Consider the following 21,341-nt stretch of genomic DNA (forward strand, 5'->3'; position numbering starts at 1 on the left):
TTCCACGTGGGCAGGTGATGCTGTGTTCACCACAGAATCCCCAGCACAGAGCCCAGTCAGTGGTGGGTGCTTAAGAAACACTGTTTTATGGTAAAAGTGTCATAACCTGGGACTGTATTTACCTAACGTTGTGGTTCTTAGCACCTAGCAGAGTCCTGAGATCTAGATTCCAGTCAAGAATGCAGCAACAGTAATTGAGTGCCTGCTTACACTTTCCATAATATTTTTGGTTAACTTTTAATATTATTTTAATAGAAAAGCCGACCTTGCTCCAGTTTATCTTGTGTGCCCTTTCATAGACATGACCACCTGGCCACCAGACCTCAGGCCTGGGACGGCAGCTCCTTCCTATGCCTGGGAGGGGGCGGGGGCCTTCACAGAGCTGTGCTCCAGCCCGGAGGAGATGGGTGGGCCCCACTCTCCAGCAGACAAACAGAAGCGGCCCCAGGGAATAGGTGAAGGTTCTGAAGCAAGAATTTATTCCAAGTGCACACGTGAGTGTGGATAGAAGAGACACGTTTCAAATCAGAAGCTTCTCACAAATAGTCTCCCTGCCTCAGCCCTTCCCACCTCCCTGGCCTAAGCTAGAGCAGGGGGAGGGCCTCCTAGTTCCCAGACAAAACACAGGTACTTCAATGGTAAAATAAAATTATACAGCCTTATTTTTATTAGCATCTAGCAAGAAAAAAAAATCAAGACTCCCTCCCTGCTCCAGCCCTACTTCCACCACCTGAGCCCTCAGGAAGCAGTGTCTGCCCAGGGAGCATCTGCTACCAGAGGTGTCCCTGGAGCCTGGGCACCAGGGCACGGCCACCCCTTGTGTCTGCAGTCCCACTGCAGGTCCCTTCCCCCACGACGCGGGGACAAAAGGGTAGCTGGCATTTCTCCAGCCCTCAGCGGTCAGCCTTGGGAACTTGGAAAAGATCAGCGATGTCCAGCAGAGCTTGGCGGATGTGGTTCCCAAAGCGCTGGGCGTTCTGTGGGGGCCAAGAGCTCAGACCAACCTCTGGACGGGCCCTTGCTGCTCTGTTCCCACAAGCAAGAATTCTTCCCCAGCCAGACAGGGCCCTGGGGGGGTGCCCCTCCTCAGGCTGAGAAGGGGCAGGAGAGACTCACCGTCTCTGAACTTGAGAACTTGCTGGAGACATGGAAGAAGATGGTGTTCTCACCGGCGATCATGTAGGAAACCCCGTATCCATCATCTGCTACCTGAGGACAGCAAGAGGGGTGAAGAGGTAAACAAGACCCTAAAAGATCTGAGGTCCAAGCTAATGCTGTCCTTCTTCTGCTTGCCCCCGAAACAGTGTGCGAACCCAGGATCCAGGAGCTCATGTCCCCTCAGGAGGCCAAGATCACTGCCTCTCTCTTGGGGCAGGGGGGGAGGTCTCTGACTCCCTGACAAACTAGCCCACATGAACGTCCTGGTGGGTGAGCTGGACTCCATAAGCTCACTTCAGCAGCCCCACGGAGGGTCACTCCAGCGGGGATGTTGACATGGGTGGGATCCTAGCCACTTTTCTTCCTGGGGTTGACAGGCACCTGCTTCCTTCCTTCCAGGGTAGGTCCAGGGCTGTGTTCTCACCTCCGGGCTGACCTTCTCAAGGCCCTGCACTCTCCACTGGAACCCCTAGCTCTGGGTCCTGCCCACCCATCGCCCTTCAGGGGCACTTACAGGGCCAAAGCCACCGCCAGCAGCCAGGTGATTGGGGTACTTGTTTGGGTCAAACATGCGGATCTGGAATTGAGCGATCTGGCTGGTGGAGAGACGCCAGGGTTCTGAGAGTACCTGTGACAGGGGGGCCCTAGCAATCAGATGCCACGCACTCAGTGCACCCCTGCAGACAGTGGTGACCAAGCACCTACGTGAGCCAGGTACAGTCCTGGAGGAGGATGCAGAAGGGACGGAACACAGGACCTTCCTGACTGCTGCTCCTGGTCCCCCCAGTCTGTTCTTACCATCACGGCGTCTGCACAGAACCCTCAGTCCTGTGACTCGCCCCTCCCCTCCTGTTCCTCGCCTACCCCACACCCCTGCCTCAGTGCCAGTGTCGGCACTCGAGGTTCCCTCCACCCGGACGCTCTGATTCTTCCTAGCTTCTGCACTTTTCTCACAAGCACTGTCACCATCTGACACATCACACGTTTGTCTGCCCACCCCACCATGAGAACACCAGTTCCACGAGGGGCAGGCTCCTGCCCAGTGCCAGTTCCACAGGCCTTGGTGGGGTGTAGAGCGGGAAAGCTGGCTCCAGCCATCCAGGGCAACTTCAGGGGAGCCGGCCAGACAGAAAACAGGCTGAGACCCATCAGGAGAGGTCATGAGGACAGAGGACACACCCACCAACACCGACCTCAGCCAGGAAAGGGGAGCTGACCCCCAGGTACTTGGAGACCACATAAAGGCAGAAGAGGTGCCGGTCAATCCCAGCCCCCGTCATTGCCAGGCGGTACATATTCTGGTGCTTCTCGGCAGCCTTCTGGAACAGATCTTGGAGGTCTGCTTTCTGGGGGCAGAAATGGAACAGTGAAGAGTAACCCTGACCCTCGAGGCGGCAGGAGACCAAGGGGTCACTTCCCTACGAGGCCATGGGGGGCTCACCATGTGGCGCCCCTCCACCATGGCCTGAACGAAGGCTGTGGACTCGCGGGTACAGGAACGTACAGTCTCAGTCCGTCCCTCCCGGAACATTCTAGTCATCGAGGCTTCATAGGTCAGGCAGAACTTGCCCCTATCCTGGGGAACACAGAAGGGGAGTTTCGCAGGTGAACCAGGTGCCACCTGCCTGCTCAGCAGCCCAGGGCTCCTACCCGGAAGTGTGCCAGCTGCAGGGCGATCTGCACAAAGGCATCGGGGCTGGTCCGGCACTTCTTGATGAGGCCTTTGCCGAAGGGCAAGAACTGGAAGCAGTACAGCTCCACATCGTCCGCCAGCGCCTTGGCCACCTGGTAGGAACTCTCGATGACCGCCTGGCACTGCCAAGAGATGGAGGGGTCAGCTGAGGGCAGAGCTCTCCAGCAGGACTCCTGGGTCACGTCCAACAGGACTCCTGGGTCATGTCCAGGAGGCCTAAGAGTCAGCGACGGAGGAAGGCAAGGCTGGGCAGGCCTAGGTGTGCCCGACATCCTCAGGAGGAGGACACACAAAGGACAAGCCAGGGGCATCAGCACAGGGGCCAGGTTGGACTTTGTCAGGGAGGGAGGCACTGACAGGTGTTCAAGACACGAGCTCACACCTCACATCTTTCTCCAGCCCCCGGGTGGCCCTGGGGTCTCTGTTTTCCCTGTGGCCAGTGTGGGCCGTGGGGCGCTCCTGTCCCCTCCCCTAAGAACAGGGCCACAGAACATCTCAGATACTTGTCACTTTCGCACACCCGTCCCTGCCCTTTCTTGGCCTGCACACCTGCTCAGGGATGTCCCACTGCAGCCGCTGAGGGGGTGCCAGCACAGGGTTTGGTTTACCCAGACAGTGCCCAGTCTCTGTGTAGCCCAGGTGGAAGGCGTCAGTGCCCACAACAAACTGCAGGGAAAAGGTCGGGCTGAGAGGCCGTCCTGCCACCTCCACCCCTGGCGCCACCCTGAGTCTGCCTTGCGGGGACCCGTCTGGGCCTGTTACCTCCCAGAGGTGCCCTATGATAGGGGCATCTGCCCACGCGTGTTCTGTGTTGAGGCCCAGCTGGCCGTTCTTGAAGGCGATAAGTGTGAAGGACTTGTCGAACCACCTGTGGGAGGAGACGGGCAGTGACGCGGAGGCCAGCGGGGGAGCCCAAGGGGCCGTGCGGGAGACCTGGGGCTGCTGTACCTGTTGCAGCAGTTGCCATGCAGCAGGGCCTTGCCGTACAGGCTGAGGCTGGCCTCGTCTTCGGGGTCATAGCCATGAGACTCCTCGTCCAAAGCAACAAAGAAAGCGGCGCGCTCGATGGCATCCAGCGCGGCCTTGTTCTTGCCAGAGCTGAAGAAGGCCTGGCGCGCCTGCGCCCACTCCACCCTGAGAGCATGAGGGCAGAGAGCAGTGGGGTCACTGTGGGCTTGAGGGCACCTCCTGTGACCTGGCAGGGCCTGGAGCTGGGGTGAGATGGGGCTACCGGGCTGTTCTGTATGGGTCCCACTCTCCATACCCACCTAGTCACCTCCAGACAGTCACAGCAGCCACCCCGCCACCGTTACCACCAGCACCCCTCACAGCCGCAGGCCCTTGTTTACACAGGACGTTGGGGCCACCACGCCCTCCCTTGGTCATGCCTCCGGCCCTGAGTTCCAGGATGGCAGGCAGGGCCGAACTCCTCTCCTCACAGCAGCCCAAACCTCAGCCAGGACCATCCCTGCCTGCAGGTCCCAGTACCTTCCCCCAGCAGTGAGGGCCGCCAGTCTCTCCTCCCCAGGCTGAGGTGGGGAGGGGTCGTCCAGGATCCTCTGGAACTGCATCTCCAGGTCTCGAGGCTTGAGCAGGTGGGAGCCTTCGTAGAGCCACACCTTGAAGAAGCGGCCCTTGTGGTAGACGACAACATGCCTGCTGTCCGTGAGGTGCTGCAGCATGTCTGCGACAGGCCAGTGGGTGGGCTGAGGCAGGAAGGCAGGGAGCACCCTCCTCCTGCCGCCTCTCCACCCTGCACCGGCCCACCAGCCTCGCACTCAGTGGCCCGTGTAGACCCTGCTGTGTCAGGCCTCCTGGCCTCCTTCCCCGGAGGAATCTGCCGGCACTAAGCCAGGCTCTGGGCTGGGAGCTTCCGTATTTCTCATTTAATGCCAACAGCAGTCCTGTGAGGCATTTCACAGAAGAGGAAACCAAAACTCTAGGAAATAACACAGGCTGTCCCAGCATCAGACATGCGGTCTGCAGCTCAGCCTGCCTGGGACGAGCCCACCCCTCCTCCCCACAGGCTCCTGGAAGGGCAGGCCCAGCCAGGGCAGTGGCAGGCCTCCTGCTGCTCTTCACCCCAGCCTACCTTCCCCGCACTGGGAGCCTCTGCAGGGAAGGGGCTCTGTTCAGGGCCTCTCGGGGTCCTGGCACCGGCCCTGTGCCTCTAAATAGTATGTATCTACTATTGGTCAAAAACTGACTTTTTTGCAGTTACACGACCCCGAGAAATCGAGGATGCCTGGTGACCAGCAGGCAGTAGGGCACCTAGCCCTGGTGGGCCCACAGCTGGGAGGGAGGGGCTCCATCCCAAGGGCTCCCCACAGGTGCCTGGCCAAGGTCGTACCTGCGTCCTTCCCTGGGATCCGGGTGGTGTTGAACATCCTCTCCATCTGGTAGGAGCACATGGGCACGATGCCAAGCGCCATCACCTGGGAGGAAGGCCCAGCTCAGACCCCGGCCTCCTCTCCGGGCCACACCCTCAACCCAATCCGACTCACAGGCTTGATCTCTTCACGGTCCAGTTTACGGCGATACATGATCATGGCGTGGACGGCGTTTCCCAGGCGGGCCGCCTGCACGTCTGTGTTCTTGACAAGCACTAAGTCCTACAGTGACAGAGCAGGGCCTGCAGGGTGGCTGTGACAGGGGTGCACAGTGGCACCTCTCTGTCCCCTTTCCGCAGTCTGTCCTGCACACCCTGTGAGAGTGAACTGCCAGAGATGAAAGGCACAGCTGATCACGTCACCCCCCGCCCCAGCTTCAGCCTGAGTTGCTTTTCTAAACCCGGTGTGTTTGTTAATGTTTTGTTTATTTTCCTTTGAGAAAGGCGTTCCATTACTACAAAATAGCTTAAAGCCTCTGGTGGACAAAGTACGGGTAGGTTTCTGGAAGGGCAGCTTTGTGGAGGAGGGGAAGGCCAGCACGCAACTGAAAATGGGCTCTAGAAGCAGGAGTGGAAGGTGTGGAGGCCTGTGGCTGGGCAGCAGGGAGGCCCAGCTGGTTGCGCACAGCCTTACACTGGGAGCAGGAGAAAGCCTGTCACATGGGGCGGGGACCAACAGGGACCTCCTGAGCTCTGAGAAGCAGCCCTGTGTTTGTACAGTGACACGGAGACGTGCTTAAGGAAGTTTCCTAGTAATGACGTCAGGACAGCTGGGAAGCCGTGACTGGAAAGCCAGCGAGGGAAGCAAGGAAGGGAGGGACAGAGCCTGGGCTGGGCATCGCTGTGAGCCTGAGTTGCTCTGGGAGTGACAGTGTCAGGCTTTGGAGTCTACTGGGTTCTCCACATCCTCAGTACCGCCGTCATCTGTAAGCTGCTTTCTGAGTATTCTTCCAGGATATGCCCCGCTCCATCTCCCCTTTCTTTCAGGCCTCATCCCAGGACCCCTACTTGCCCACAGAAACCACCACCAGGGCTCTGGGATGTCCTCCAGTTCCTCTGCCCTGAGACCAGGGCTGTGGACAGAGCTGAGTACACAGGAGCCCCACTTCTTACCATGACATAATAGTTGCTGTTCACCATGAGGGGGGTCCTGCCTCGAAGGTAGACATACTCCTCCCACCAGTCACTCACCTGTGGGTGGGTGGGAGGTTAGAGCTGGGTCGGAGTGGGGTTGTGGGCAGCCAGGACCCAGGGTGGGTGAGGGTCAGCCCATGAGGTGGAACTCACATAGTTAGTTGCCCACCACGACTTGAGTACCAGGTACTTCTGCAGCCTGGGGGCAGTCTTCTCCTGGAATTCCTTGGCCAGCACCTCCATTCGGCAATATTCCTCATCATCCAGTAAGTGTTGCACAGACTCTAGGTACTGTCCAGCCAAGTCATTGTCCGTGTGAGGGTCAGTCAGCAACACTTGCCTCAGTCCTGACCCTCTTCCAGCCCCAGCCCCAGTGCTCCCTCTCAAGCCCACTCTTTGCAGGGGACAGTCCCTCGTGTTTGGACAAGTCCTCTGCCCTGCCCACTGGGGTGCCTGACCAGGCCCTCACCCGATGAACTGTGGCTGGCACGCTGGGCACGGGAAGCTTGGGCAGAGAAGCCTGGAAGCTGTAGAGCATGGGTCGCCGACTGGATAGAAGGCGGACACAGATCTGGGGGTACAGAGCCGAGAATGTCAAAGTGGAAGCTGGAGGAAAGAATGGAAACTAGCAACCACTTGAGAAGCTGCCCCAGACTCTCGGAACCAGGACAAACCCTGCCAGCCACCAGTGCCCTGCCTGGCTGTCCCCTCCAGCTCAGAACCCAAAGTGAGGCCCTGGGCGGTCTCAAACCAGATGCCTGAACCCCTCCGCCAGCTTCTGCTCACAGCCCAGACTTTGGTGAAGCAGCTGGTCTTGCCATGCATCTCAAACATCCAACCGTGGTAGGACAGCAGCAGTTTCAGGGTTTGGCGGAAGAAGAAGATGCCCATCATCCAGACCCCCGTGGAGAAGACAGCCATGCTGAGAAGTGCTCGGGTCTGTGGGGTCCGGTAGGGGCCACATCTGTCAGAGAAGGGGAGGGGACTGCAGGGGGTCCACTCAAGAACAGCCCTGGGGAAGTTCTGATTCTGCTGTCCTGATGGATGTGAGCCATCTCACGGGAGGCGCCAAGGAGAAAAGCCTCCCTGGACTCACATCTGAGCCGCTGAGTGCATCACACGTGAACTTACAGAAGTGGGACTGAGATGATGGTTGCCCTCAGGTGAGGGCTGCCCCATGACCTCCCGTGGCTGTGGTCCCATATCTGCCCATCAGGAACCCTGACCATGGAGCCCACCCAATCCTCTCATGGCCTGGCTTCTTACCTTTCGGGAAGACATCTCTGGATATAACAGACTAGCCCTCTGGAGATATCCACGTTGCAGTAGGAGGAACCCACTGTTGTTATGACGACGACCAGCCAGCTGGTGGGGCTGCCAGGATACACGCCCCTGAGGATGCCATTCTGTGGGCCAGAAACAAGCAAGCTCACAGAGCAAGGACTGGGATAAGCAGCGCCTATGAGTTCTGCCTGGTTTTACTCCTCCTTCATGTCTGGTGTCTCCCCTCCACACTACCACACCTGCAGCACCTGGTTACTCAGTGTCCCACTGCCACTTCCTGTACACCTGTCTCCCCTCCACACCTTGAGCACCCCTCTGGTTTCTGCACTGCTGGAGCCTGTCACCCACCAGAACTGCCAACCAAGGTGGGGGTGGAGGACCCCGAAATGGGCAGTGGCTCACACCTGGCTCCTGCATCCCTGGAAGGCTCTATTCTGCACCTGCTGGGAGGAACAGACCAGAACCACCTGCGCCAACCTTGATGCGAATCAGGCGTTTCTTCCAGGAGTTGATGCCGGACAGGTAAATCTGTTTCAGGGCCTCCCGACTGAGCTGGAAGTCGACCCCTTCTGGGGTCACGGTGAACTGGAAGGCCACAGCCTGGTGTGCTTCCGCCATCCTGGGGGTTGGTGGGCACCTGGGAGGCGGCAGGAGGGTGCGCGGGCGGGCTCATCCAGCCCCCGCCGAAGCCCCCCCCACCCCCGCCGCTGTCTACGGCCCTGCCTGCCCCTCACCCCGCTGAGCCAGGTCATCGGCCAGCCCCAGCAGCCGAGGCCCCACCCTTGGACCCTGAGCTTGGCCAACTGCCGCAGAATCTTCATGCAGTGGTGCAGGGGTCAGGGAGGGGTTCAGGGCCATGAAAACTTAAGGAGTCCTGAGAACAGTGAAAAGTAGCCTGGGGGTGGGGGCAAGAGGAGTACCGGAATAGGAGCTGATCTGGTCTCGAGTGAGGCGGGGCCTGGGTATCCCTAGCCCCACCACGTGGGACCCTGGCACCATCCTTGACACCCCCCTCCTCCCCACACCCTCCCCTCCGCACCCCAGCGCTGGCCCAGGCCAGCGGCCCTGTACCACCCCCAACTCCACTCACGGCTCGAGTTTGCTCCTGTCTGCTTGTGGGGCCAGTAGCTCTGGCCCGTGTCCCCACGTCCTTCAGGCCTGGCCACCTCTGCCCCGCCCTCACCAGGAACCTGATATCCACTCCCAAATTTGGGTTGAGAGAACAGATGTGGGGCGGCAGCCAGAATCTACCCCCCTTGGTGGTGGGAATCAGGAGTGGGGGGCTGGGTTTCTGCAAGCTGAATATTGCTCAAAGGTCTGGGAACCTGGTGGGGGGCCCAACAGGTCTCACGTGAGGATGGTGGCAATAGAGCTAAAAATAGCCCAATGTAGGGAAAAGGTCATCAGTGTGTCAGCTGTGCCTTCTGTTCCCTGATCTCCAGTGCTCAGGGTTGGGCATGCCCACCCAAGGGCCCTCTTTGTAATCCATTTCTCCCCAGGCCCCCACCCAAGTCCTCCTAGAATTTGTCACTCCTAAGCTGGAGCCAGGGAGGGGGAGAGCAGGGGCTCCAACTGGCAGAATGAACCCGTAACCACTTTCAAGCCCAGATCACCCAACAGCCATGCTTTTCAGGAGAGGAAACAGGCTCCACGCAGTGGTCACTTTGTTAATCTGTGTGCACTCTTTGGTTGGTACTTTGTGCTGTACTGAGTAGGGCTGGGAGAGTGTGAAGGAAGAAGCTAGTTTATTGTCTTAAGGTACACAGCTGTCCAGTTGCCTGCAGTGGGACCACCAAGGAGTCAGCCTCTTTAACCCCAGTCTCACTCAGGGGCTCAGCCCAATCCCCAGGGCCTCCCTTTTGTCCCTCCAAGGTCCTGCCCTGGGGGCTCTGGGAGAAATCCAAGGAGTTGGGGGTGGAGAGTCAGGACGAGGAGTGGAAGTTGGTCAGCTGTCCCTTCTGCTGGAAGTAGAACTGGAACCGAGACTGGGCATACTCCTAGGGACGGAAACCCACCCCACAGACTGGTGAGAAAGCTTAGGACTAGTACCCCACAGCCCCTCAGTCTGCCCACAGCCACCTGGGACTGCCCACAGATCTGGAGGACCCAAGGCTCCTGCTGCTCCCCACCCCCCCAACTCACCCACCTGGGTTACTTACCATGTAACCAAATTCTATAGTGGACATGGATGCCTGGAGGATGGACCAGAGACCCCAAAAGAAATGAGATGCCAGAGCATACCTGACGGGGGCAGGACAAGGGGGTTCAGAGCACATTTGGCATTGCCTGAACCCCTTCCCCGAGGCTGGTCAAGCCTCAAAACCCTAACTTCTCTCCCATCACCCTACCCTCTACCCTGTCCTGATTCTTCCCGCTTTTAAACTCTTCTTCCCCGTCAGCTTCTGACCTGATCCTCGCTTCCTGCTCTCACTGTGCACTGTCACCCCATCTGCAGCCCAGCGAGTCTACCTGCCTCTTCCTCAGCCCCTCTTTCCTCTGCAACCTGCTCTACCCTTGCCTGATCCGTCTTTCCTCACCGATTAACCTCTACCAGCAAATCTGCTTCCAGTTTCTTCTGCTCCTCTGGGGAGATGGTCTCACCTTTCTTTACCTCCGCCAGGTAGTGGCGAATAAAATGGAGCTGAGATGAACAGACAAGAGTCAGGACATGGAGAGACTGAGGAGCATTTCCCAGTAAACACCCTTTCCCACCATTCCTTCCAGACTTCACCTTCCTTCTCCCTCATAGGACAGGTCCAGCTCCCCAGCTCCTGGCCAACATACCTGCTGTCCCCGGGTTGGGTAGTTTGCAGGCTGCGCTTTGTAGAAAGGCCATTCCTCGTGAGTATAATCGTAAACCCACTCACAAAAATGATTCCCAATGTCAAAGCCCCTGGGGAAATAAGGTGGACATTCAGTCCCTAAATATGCTGGGCAGCTGGGATGCAGAGATGAAGGTCTGGTCTGCTTTTCCAGGGCACTGTGGGAACGGACCCACGGGAGGCCATCCTCTCACCCTCACCTGTAGTTATAACTGCTGTACTCGAAGTCAACTAGCATGAGGCTGTCGGCATTTTCTGGTTCTGAAAGCAGTAAGATGTTCCCTGGGGGAATGTGGTGAGGTTCTGGTCACTCCGGGGCCCTCTGGTCCCCCTCACCTTAGGTTGGGAGACTCAGATGCCTTCTCCTACCTTCCTGGATATCATTGTGGCAGAAGACCACTGGTGATGGGGTGGAGTCTAGCAACTTCCTGCAGGAGAACAGGGGCATGGGTCTTGAGCAGGGGTGACGAAAGGAGGGTCAGAGCCACTCTTGTGGGCTCAGCTTTGACCGCAGCCCTCAGGAATCCTGGGGAGGACTCCACTAGGTGGCTGGAGTCACCTCCTGTGCTCTTCCGTCCCTCTCCCCACCAACCCCGTCCTGTCTGCCCTCACCTGAGGTTGCCCATCTCAATCTTCAAGTTGTACATCTCCAGCAGGTTCATCTGGGAGAGGCCAGTGGGGGGCAGGTCCTGGATCTGCTTTAAGTACCTGAGGCCCAAAGAATAGGGTACACTCCCTCTGCTGTCCCTCCCCACCCCTCTCCTGTCTACCCCAGGCCAGGCTGTCCCACCCGTCCTGTCACTGCATGACTCGTCTGGCAGTCGTTTGGAAGCCTGTCCTATGAGAGACCAGGATAGACACTGGGACACCTGATCCACTCAACTGGACGCTTGTACAGAGTCATGGATGCATTCAGCCACAGGCTAGCAGAGTAGCTGCCAGCATGTAGGTTCAGCCTGTATGCAGGAGCCCCGAGGAGGCCCCTGACTCACCGCTCCATGGTCCCAAATAGCCAGTGGGGCTCCTTAGTGAAAGGCATCTCCATGCCGTGGAACCGGGCCATCTTCGTGGCGATGGCTGCAGACAACACCGGCTCTCGAAGCTCGTGGGTCTTCAGTGGCCGGCTCTGCACCCAGGAACCTATCAGAGTGTGAAGGGACTGGGGCAGGAGGGGGAAGGGTAGGGGGATGGGGGGTGCAATCAAGGGCTTGGGGAAAATCCCCTACCTGGGGTGAGGGATGTGAAGGCAGACACTGGGAAGGGGGGTAGGGGCTGGGGAAGGAGGTGCTTCGGGGAGGTCAGGGCCGGGCTGAGCTCGTACTGGGATGTACTGTTCCAGCCGGCCCTCTGGAAAGACTCCGTAGAGCTGGGGCCCCAGCGACCGCTCTGCAAGGATGGCGAACATCACACTTTCAAGGACTAAGGAGTCCACGCCCTGAAGGAAGATGGACAGCGAAGGGGCCACAGTCACGAGGGGCCAGAGGCAAAGTGGCGCCCACACACAGAAGGGTCTGCTTTCTCCTCCCACCACAGCGGGGACTTCCTGTCCTATAGCCTAAGACTCCAGGGCTCAGGCTTTGGTGTCGAAATGGGCAAAACACTAAGCCCCTGAGCCTCAGTGTCCTCAACCGCGCAGCGGGGACAATAACCACCTGCCACACTTAAGTGAGACGGCTAGGGCCACTGGCCACTGCGGCGCTCACTCCCTCCTCACCTGCAGGATGGCCCCATACAGCCGCAGCAGCACCTCCCGGGGCTCCTCGCCGACGCTGGACAGGTGGTCCGGCAGCGAGCAGCGGAAGAGCAGGTTACTGAGGCCTCCGCTGCAGATCCACAGCAGGGCGCGCTCAGCCCGCGGTCCGCTCCAGCAGCCCCGCATCCAGCCCTCGCGCCCTGGGATCCCCTGCCACTCACGGCCCCGCCACACCCCCCGGCCACAGGAACGCAGAGTGTCCCGAGGGCCGGACCTGGCCCTAACCCCGGCCCGCGCACAGGAGGGGCTGACCCCTGACCTCCCACCTCACGGGGTCAACCCTCAGCTCCTCCGGCCGCACTCGGCGCCAGGCCCCGCCCAGGTACTCCCGGCACCACTGGTAGGCTCGGCGCTCGGCGTCTCGCGACCGCACCGAGTCGCGCCGTCGGTTCGGGGCCGTGTCGGGGCATTTCGACGGCCGCAAGCTGTCCTTAGCCAAGCAGCCTCCGACAGCCCCACCTTCGGCCACAGCAGCCCCCTCGGCCGCCATGGCGCGGGCTCAGCCGGGCCCAACACCTTGCCGCGCTCGGCTCCTTCCGGTTGCGCTCGGCTCCGCTTCCGGCCAGCCTACGCTTCTCGGGTCGTACTCGGGTCTCTCAGGCTCTATTCGGCTCTTTGCGACTCTGCTCTGCTCTCTAGGAGACCCTGTTCCGGGTGCTATTTCCGAAGGCTGTGTCCCGCCCCGCTTGGAGAGAAGGCCAATGGCCTCTCTCTATGGGTGGGGCCACTCGAAAGACACGTCGCTGTTTGGACTGTAACCCGGAAACAGGAAATAGTGCAGTCCAATCAGAAGCGCCGTGAGCGGTCAGGCTCGCGGCACAGCCCCGTGTCACGTGGGCGGGTGGCCGGTCCGCTGCCGGGTGTCCGGGGGGAAATGCCGGTGAGGCAAAGTGGGCCTTCGCCAGGGTCGCGGAGCGGACTGGACAACGCAGGCAGGGCGGCAGAAGCCCTGTCACTGGACAGATTTGGCCCCCGGAACAGTCGGAAGGAAGACTGTTGAGTGTGTGGCGAGTCCTGAGTGTGAGTGACACCGGGGAGGGAAGAGTGTGTGTGACTCACATCTAGGGGTGGAGAATGTAGGTGCCAGATTTGTTGATGAGTAACCTTAAATCCCGAATCACCGCTGAGACTCCCTTGCCAGTTGAAGCGCACCTCTGAGAGGAGGCTCTTGTTACCCTGCTTGAAACTAATGTCTCCAAGCCCCAGTCCACTACCCTTCTGGCCTCCAGACATAAAATCTGTTACAAAATCTACTCAGGAGGAGAGGCTCACACCCTGGAGCTGACCCCTGGGGCTGCTTCACGTCTCTTCCCACTGGGGCAGTGTGAAATGCCTCCTTGCGTTTCTTCTGCTCCAAGCTGGAGTGGCAACCAGGAAGACTTGACCCACGGGCATCTCAGTGTTCTTTGGGGTAAAACAGATGGGCAGCTGACGAGTGGTGTTTGATTTGAATAATAAGAAAGAAACCAACTATTAGTGATCAGAAGGTGAAAGTCAGTTGCTGCAGCAGAAAATCATGATTGCTCATTCTTTACTTAAATTTGAGCCAGTTCTGAGACCTGGACTGGAGCCCACTGGTTGAAAGGGAGGCTTGATCCCCTACAGAAAGGATCCTGCAATGCCACCATAAGCACATAAAAAATATTTCTCCAGTCCTTCCCCAAGGGACCTATTGCCTCTTGACAAAGGAAGGAATTTAACTTTGAAAAAGAGACTACCCAGATCTTTCAAGGGCTGTTAGGTGTAAGATATGAACTGATGGTGTGTGCCAGGGTGCATGAAGCCACTGGTTTGGGTAGGGGCTATGGAAGTCAGATGATAAATGGAGTCCTGACCCAAGTCTTGTGGTCACTTCTCTGGTCCCAGTGCATACTTTGGATAATTATACCCAGCAGTGGGCAGAGCCTGCATATTGCTCCCTGACTTGTGGAATAAAAATCATAGCAGGAAGCGTGGGAGCCTCTGAAGCTCCCATCCCCTCCAACAGTGGGATCCAGGTGGGGTTGCAGAGACTGCTCACTTACAAAGATATAAATCCCCGTTATTTCCTCTTCAGTTCACCTGTATGGCCCTTGCAAAATCCAGATGGATTCAAGAAAATGATGGTGGACTGCCACAAACTTAGCTAAATAGCACCCCAGTCAGCAGCTGTGTCAGTTGAGACATCTGTACTGAAACTGATAATGCACTTCTGACACTTGATAATGCAATGGATGTGAACATGCTTTTCAGTTTCCAGTAGTAAAGTACATTTCCAAGAGCAGTTTACTTTCATGTGGGGAGGACAGCCAAACATACACATTGTCTTGTTTCAAGGCTGTTTTAACTTGTGCCTTCTGTCGCAGTGCACTCCACTGAGACCTTGAACACCTGGACATTCTGCATAACATTGATGACATCATGCTAACTGGACACGGTGAAGAAGGAAATGACAAATCACTGTCCCAGGTAAGACAGTGCATGTTGGAGGATGAGAGATAAACCCTCAGAAGTTCTGGAGCCTGTCATCAGTGAAGTTTCCAGGGGTACAATGTTGTAGGGCAAAGCAGGGCACCACCTCTAAGGTAAGGACACATGATTGCCTCTTGCATCCCTATCATGAAGAACGAGGCCTATCACTTGATGCACCTCTGGATTTTGGGGTCAGCATGTACCACACTCAGCAGTGCTGTTCTGACCCATTTATCGGGTGACTTGGAAGACTGCCAGTTTTGAATGGGGCGGAGAGAAAAGGAAGGCTCTGGTGAAGATCCTGATTGGAGGATGGGTTCCCCTGCCACATGGCAGAACCAGTGGGTTACGGTGGGCTTATTTGTGGTAAATAGGGACCCTGTGTGGCACCTTTGGCAGGTTCCAACAGGAGATTTGCAGTGCAGACACTGGGATTCTGAAGCAAGACCATGCCTGCTGCAATGAAGAACTACTCAGCAATGGAAAGCAGCTTCTGGCACAAGACTGGTCCCAAATAGAGACTGCCTGCCTGATTATGGGGCATCAAATGACCCTGTGACCACATCTGCCTGTCCTGAGCTAGGTATTGGCAGGTCCACCAAACAAATAGGTTAAGCAGGCTCAGTAGCAATTCACTGCACAATGAAACAGGATTAGACCTGAGCCTGTCCAGAGAGCACTGGTCATTTGTAGAGGCTACTGTGGCCCCCACATTGCCTACTTTGTTGTACCAATGCTTCTCTCTTAGCAGACAGCAAGAAAAATTTAGGTCTGGCTCACAGATGGGTCAGCTTGATGTGCTGATAAGAGCTGAAAATGAACTGCTGCTGCACTACCATCCATTCAGGGTGGCTCTAAAGGACAGTAATGAGGACAATTCCTCCAGGGAGCAGAGCTTTAGGCAGCACACTTGGATACCCACTTTGTGGGGAAGAGCAGGGAGGAGTGGACAGAACAGGGGCCTAAGGAAGATGTGCACTGAACTTCTGGGTCGAGACAGATGTCTTGCTGCTTAGTCAGGGATCTGGGAAGAGCAAGAGGGGAATATTGGAGACAGGGAGGTCTGGGAAAGAAGAGGGACCTATAGGAGTGGTCACAAGTGTGTGCATCTTTGTGCCTCATGTTAATACCCATTGCAAAGAGGTCACTGAGCAGCAAAGTGAATGGATGCAGCCAGCTTCTGTCCTTGGCTACCCTTATGCTTGTAAGGTGGACCCATGAATGGAGTTGCCATGGTGGCAGTCTGTGCCCACCAACATGGACTCTCTTACCAAGGCTTATCTATCTGCCTATGAATCTTACTGCCTATGAATGTCTGACCTGTTAGCAGCCAAGATTAGTGCTGAGCTCCTGATATGGTACCATTCCTAGATGACTCAGGGACAGGTTGGTTACAGCAGATCCTTTCCACCCAGGAGAGATTCATCCTTGCTGGAATTGACACCTGCTCTGGATATGCGTTTGCCTTCCTTATCCACAAGGTCTCAGAGTAGCATCACTGTCAGGCAGCTGAGAGGATGCTCAATTTACCAACACAAGATCATGTATAGCATGTATATGTATATATGTGTAAATGTATAACCTCGGGCCAAGAAACTCATTTTACGGTGAAGCGCACAACAATGTGTGGATTGCCACAGGACCACTGCTTCTCCAATATCCTGTGTTACCTACAAGCAGCCTGTCTCATGGAAAGAAGGAATGTCCTCACAAAGACTTAGCTAACGTCCCAGCTCTAGGGCAGTATCCGGAGAAGCTGGAGTATATACACAACTCAGAGCCTAGCGTATGGTTCCCCAGGGGATAAAATACATGGATCCAGGAACAAAGTCACAAGTCCAAGAACCCAGGGGTTGGTATTAGCTGTCCCCCGCAATTGTTCTCAGTAATCCACTTGTACAAGTTGCACATTCTGTCTCTGCAACATTAAACCCTGCTGAATTAGACCTCCTGGCTCCCTGGTGGGGAGCACTTCCATGAGGGGACTTCCACTGATTCTAGGGGAGGACACCTCCACTGAACCTGAATCTGCAAATTCCAGCAGGTCATTTTGAGCTCCTCATGGAGAACCAGCAGGCAAAAGAGAAAGGGATAATAGATCCTGATTATTATGAGTAGATAGGGTTGCTACTACTTCATAAGGCAGTCAGGAGTTGGTCTGGCCTGTAGAGTTCACCTGGTTCTGTCTGGTTGCTTCCATGCCACGTGGTGACAGCAGCCACAGCCTGCCAAAGACAAGGCAACCAAGGGCTCAGAACCCTCAGGGATGAAGGTCTGAGTCATCCCTCCAGGAAAGCCATATAGACCAGCTGAAATGCTGGCTGGTGGTGAGGGAAATCTAGAGGAGGAGGTAACCAGTATCAGTTACAGCCTCAGGAACAGGTGCAGCAGTGGGGACTCTGTTTGTTCTACTAACGCTCTTGTGTTAAGGCTTTTGTAAATGTGACCTTCGAGACTTTGGCTCAAAAAATCATGACAACGTGGACTTAGTGTGGTGCCTGAGTAGATCTATTGGGTGCAAGGTCTGGTGTCTTGACTGATGCCTTCAGCACACCTTTAATTGCAATGGACTTACAGAGCTGCATCTCTGGCACCTGCTGTGTATCTTTGCATTTTCTGCCCAGGCCTTCTCTGACACAGCAGGAGCCCACTTGGTCTGCTTACCAGCACAGTCTAGGTCCCTGGGGGCAACTTCAGGGACTGGAGACTGGCGTCGGTGGATGAGTAGTTGGACAATCCTAGGAGGCACTCTGTACACTTATCAGGAGGTCGTGGTGAAGTCAAGGTGCTGTTAGCCAGAGCAGAAACCTCAGGACCGTGCTATGTTTTGATTCCTCCGTTTCTGTCTCACTCTTCCCCTACTCCATTTATGTTTCCTGGAATCACTTCCTGAACAAACCACTTATACCTAAGTCTTTGGGCCTGAAGTCACTGTCACTGGGCTGAAATTGTTGTGTTGGTAAGGCTGCACTCTCTAGAGGCTCTAAGGGAGGATCCACTCCTTGCTGCTCTGGTAGATGCGGGCTTTACTTAGCATGTGTCTGCATCACTCGTCTCTGGCTCCATGGCCGTCATTGCTTCCATCTCTCCTGTCTGTGCAATCTCCCTCATTCTCTCTTATAAAGATGCTGCGATGGTATTTAGGGCCAACCTGGATAATCCAGGATAATCTCTTCATTGCAGAATCCTTGATTTAATCAAATCTGCGCACATCCTTTTTCCAAATAGGGTAACACTTACAGGTTCCAAGCGTTAGAACATGGATATCTCTTGAGAGACCATTTTTTTCAGCCTACCAGAGTCACGAATTCTTCCTCTCACAGCTTTCAGCTTATCAATCCATTGTGTCCCAGTCCTTGAATATTGCAGTCAAACAGTTCTGAGCCCAGCCTAATTTTTCTCCTTGGACAGAATTTAATTTTTCTGACTAAATACTTGAAGAAGTATGGTATATGCATGAGGGAATGATTTATTTATTTATTCACTTAAAATGATAATAAGCCCTCAGATGTTAGCATAAATAACTATTTTATAAAATAAAAATTTGATGAGAATAGTGGCCTTCTCTTTACATTTTTGTAAGTTTCTTTATTGCCTGCTTAGTTGGAGACAGCTGGTCCCCATAGCTGCTTCTGCAGTCAGTCTCTTCCAATGTATTGTTTTAGTTGAAACATGAAGAAAATCCAGCCTCACTTAGATTTGTAGTTGGAAACCTTTTCAATTGGCTTTTTTAGATAAATGTGGATCTTTGTTGATAGTACACCAAGACTTGATGAGAGACAGTTTCTTAAAGGTTAGTTGCAGTTTGGACTTTGAAACCATATCAATGAACTTTTTCATGCTCTGTTGCATTAAAGTCCATTGGTCTGTCTTGCGTGTTGAGTGGGTCTTTTAGTCATTCATAATTTTGAAGCATCATGCATTCGTTGGTCATTTGGATGATGCTGGTTCACTGAGTTATGTAGATCTTACAAATTTTGACAGATTTTATTATATATTTTAAAAATCACAATTGTTAATGCCACCACCAATCTAATCAGAAAAACATATAAATATTGGGAAACTTTAAGCTCACGATGATGGACACAGGTTTTCCAAAAACCTAATTTTTTCTTAAAAGCAAAAATGTTATCATTGGCAGCAAATACTATCAGTTGTTTTCCTTGAAGTAACATGCCCACTTTATTCATTTTGGAGAGTGTTTGCCAAATACCCAAGTCAGAATAACCATTATTTGTCAGTTTTCTTTCAAATAAAAATAGTTTCATGGAGTGATGTCAGCAAGAAGGCAGAGGGAGAAATTCCCTGTCTCTCCTCTTCAATTTACAGCCAATAAAACATTCACAATGCCAAAAAAGTTACCTCTGTCCAGCACACCAGGATGCTGGAGAATTCTACACTTCTGTGCATCTAAAGGTGGATGGACTAGAACCCTTAGAGGTGGTGGAGCTGGGGGAATAGTGGAGGCAGTGCCTATAATCCTGGATTCCCAGCTGCAGCAGCTGAGCCTGCAGCCTCAGATAACTTGGTAGTAGCAGGGGAGGTGGCACACACAGCTCCATACTCCCAGTGACAGTGGCAGTCACAGGTAACTAGCAGCAGTGGCAGTGAAGCCTAGGATTCCATGTCTTCAGCTTCAGAGGTGCCCATGACTCTACCTGCAGCATTCCCCCTACCTGCACCAGCAGATCCTGTGAACCATACAACAGACATGGCAGAGACAGCTGTGCAACACTGGCTACTTCCCACCTAATCCCTCCCCAGTGATGGCAGAGCTGGAGCCCAGGGGATCCCAGACCCAATGGAAGAGCCCACTATCCTGGTGCCCAAGGCAGCAACACCAGCAACACTGGCAGCAGCAAGGTACCAGTCACGCCAGGGCTACAAGAAGCAATAACGAGGGCACAGGGGTGATGCTCCTGACAGAGGTGGCGGTGGGTAGAAAGTACTGACTCTCAAACATAGCCAGAGGCAGTTCAGAATCAAACAGAAAGGTGGTCATTACTTCAGATGCGCCAGCAAAGAAACAACTCATCAAGCGCTATGAAGAACCACAGTAACATGGTATTACAAAAATAAAATGATAATTCTCCAGAAACCAAATTTAAAGGCATGGAATACTGTGATCTACCTGATAGAGCATTCAAAGTAGCGGTCCCGGTGAAAGAGAATGTGACAATTAATATATGTATGTTCATGTATAACTGAAAAATTGTGCTCTATACTGGAAATTGGGACAACATTGTAAACTGACAATAACTCAATAAAAAAAATAAATAAAAACTAAGAAAAAAAAAGCTGTCATGAAGAAACTCAACCAGCTACAAGAAAACTTAGGCAGTTCAGTGAGCTCAGGAATACAATTAATGAACAGAAGGAAGACTTTGCCAAATAGATTGAAACTAAAGAAGAACCAAACAGAAATTCTCAACAAATAAGATAAAGGATGCAGTAGAAAACATTGGAAATAGAGCAGACCATATGGAAGAGAGAATTAACAAGCTCAAAAACAGAAGTCTAGAAGTAACACAAGTAGAAGAGATAAGAGGAATAAGATATTTTAAAAATGAGTTTGGTGAGAGCTGTCCAACTTTCAGGAAGGGTAACAGTAGTGTAATGGGTATGTCCCACCAGGAGAAGAAAGGGAGAAGGGAGCAGAGAGTTTCTTTAACAATAACAACTGAGAACTTCCCAAACCTGAGGGAGAAACTGGATATACAAGTCCATGAAGCTAAGATAATAGCTAATTACCTCAATGGAAAAGGTCCTTCTCCAAGACACATTATATTAATATTGTCAAAAGTCAATGACAAAGAATGTTAAAGGCAGCCAGGGGAAAAATAGTGGTAACTCCCAATAGATTATCAGCAGATTTCTCAGCAGAAACTCTACAGGCCAGGAGGGAGTGGAATGACATTCTCAAAGTACTGAAAGATAAAAACTGTCACCTGGGAATACTTTATCCAGCAAAGTTATCATTCAGATATGAAGCAAATTAAGACTTTCCCAGACAAACAAACCCAAGGAAGTTAATTAACACTAGACCTGTCTTACAAGAACTGTTGAAAGGAACTCTTTTACCAGAAATAAAAAGAGAAGTGTACACAAAACTTTGAGCAAGGTGATAAATAGACAGAATCAGAAAATCACAACTCTTTATCAGAATAGATTTTTAAACACTTTATTATAAAATAAAGGTTAAAGGGAGAAAAAGAAGAAAAAACAATGACAGTTACTTCAATTTGGTAAAAAACAAAAACTCAGCATAAAAAGGGATAATTTGAAGCAATAAAAGAAAAACACAAAAAGGAAGAGGAAAATGATGGAAACCATAGAGGTAAATGAGGATAAGATGCTATCAACTGAAAAAGGACTATTTTATCTATGAGACATTTTATACAAACCAAATATCTAGAACAGAGATATGAAACAAACAAAAGAAATGGAGAAAAATCATAGAAAACCACTAAACTAAAACAGCAGACAGAAACACAAGAAAAAAAGAAACAATGGAGAAATAGAGCAACCAGAAAACAAAAGAGAAAATGGCAGTACTAAGTCTTCATCTATCAATAACCACCCTTAAAGTAAATGGATTGAATTCAGCAGTCAAAAGACACAGAGTGGCTGGATGGATTGAAAAACAAGACTGAATTC

General features: G+C 53.6%; 3 protein-coding genes across 7 annotated transcripts in view; 1 reads left to right on the forward strand and 2 right to left on the reverse strand.

The window, feature by feature from the left end:
* Positions 1-649: 649 nt before the first annotated feature.
* CPT1B (carnitine palmitoyltransferase 1B) lies at positions 650-8,370 on the reverse strand. Of its 2 annotated transcripts, none has more exons than XM_072973806.1 (18): positions 8,136-8,370; positions 7,641-7,780; positions 7,161-7,338; positions 6,844-6,945; positions 6,528-6,665; positions 6,354-6,431; positions 5,356-5,463; positions 5,202-5,247; positions 4,340-4,535; positions 3,800-3,985; positions 3,614-3,719; positions 3,401-3,517; positions 2,809-2,973; positions 2,600-2,734; positions 2,352-2,504; positions 1,673-1,786; positions 1,117-1,209; positions 650-977 (listed from the first exon to the last, which is right to left on the reverse strand). In XM_072973806.1, exons 1-18 carry the CDS (start codon positions 8,274-8,276, stop codon positions 894-896), a joined length of 2,280 nt encoding a protein of 759 aa, XP_072829907.1. In that variant the 5' UTR covers positions 8,277-8,370; the 3' UTR covers positions 650-893. The 2 variants fall into 2 exon arrangements, with proteins under 2 accessions (XP_072829907.1, XP_006212619.2); XM_006212557.4 differs by having other exon boundaries at positions 5,202-5,286.
* Positions 8,371-9,386: 1,016 nt separating this feature from the next.
* On the reverse strand, positions 9,387-13,006 carry CHKB (choline kinase beta). 3 transcript variants are annotated; one of them, XM_015246412.3, is made up of 11 exons: positions 12,500-13,006; positions 12,195-12,303; positions 11,802-11,915; positions 11,473-11,606; positions 11,093-11,188; positions 10,850-10,908; positions 10,681-10,762; positions 10,443-10,551; positions 10,196-10,299; positions 9,818-9,899; positions 9,387-9,655 (listed from the first exon to the last, which is right to left on the reverse strand). In XM_015246412.3, the coding sequence occupies exons 1-11, from the start codon at positions 12,721-12,723 to the stop codon at positions 9,581-9,583; spliced, it is 1,188 nt and encodes a 395-aa protein (XP_015101898.2). In that variant the 5' UTR covers positions 12,724-13,006; the 3' UTR covers positions 9,387-9,580. The 3 variants fall into 3 exon arrangements, with proteins under 3 accessions (XP_015101898.2, XP_072829909.1, XP_072829908.1); XM_072973808.1 differs by having other exon boundaries at positions 10,260-10,299; positions 11,473-11,639; positions 12,500-12,926; XM_072973807.1 differs by having other exon boundaries at positions 11,473-11,639; positions 12,500-12,921.
* Positions 13,007-13,060: 54 nt separating this feature from the next.
* The window catches only part of MAPK8IP2 (mitogen-activated protein kinase 8 interacting protein 2), a 31,295-nt gene continuing 23,014 nt past the window's right edge, over positions 13,061-21,341 (forward strand). For both annotated transcript variants that reach the window (XM_015246411.3, XM_031673594.2), the window contains exons 1-2: positions 13,061-13,253; positions 14,579-14,681. In XM_015246411.3, coding sequence (XP_015101897.1) covers positions 14,662-14,681 — 20 coding nt within the window. In that variant the 5' untranslated portion in view covers positions 13,061-13,253; positions 14,579-14,661. The remainder of the gene's footprint in view (positions 13,254-14,578; positions 14,682-21,341) is intronic.

This window comes from Vicugna pacos, chromosome 12 (genome assembly GCF_048564905.1).
Source record: "Vicugna pacos chromosome 12, VicPac4, whole genome shotgun sequence".
Classification (NCBI taxonomy): Eukaryota; Metazoa; Chordata; class Mammalia; order Artiodactyla; family Camelidae; genus Vicugna; species Vicugna pacos.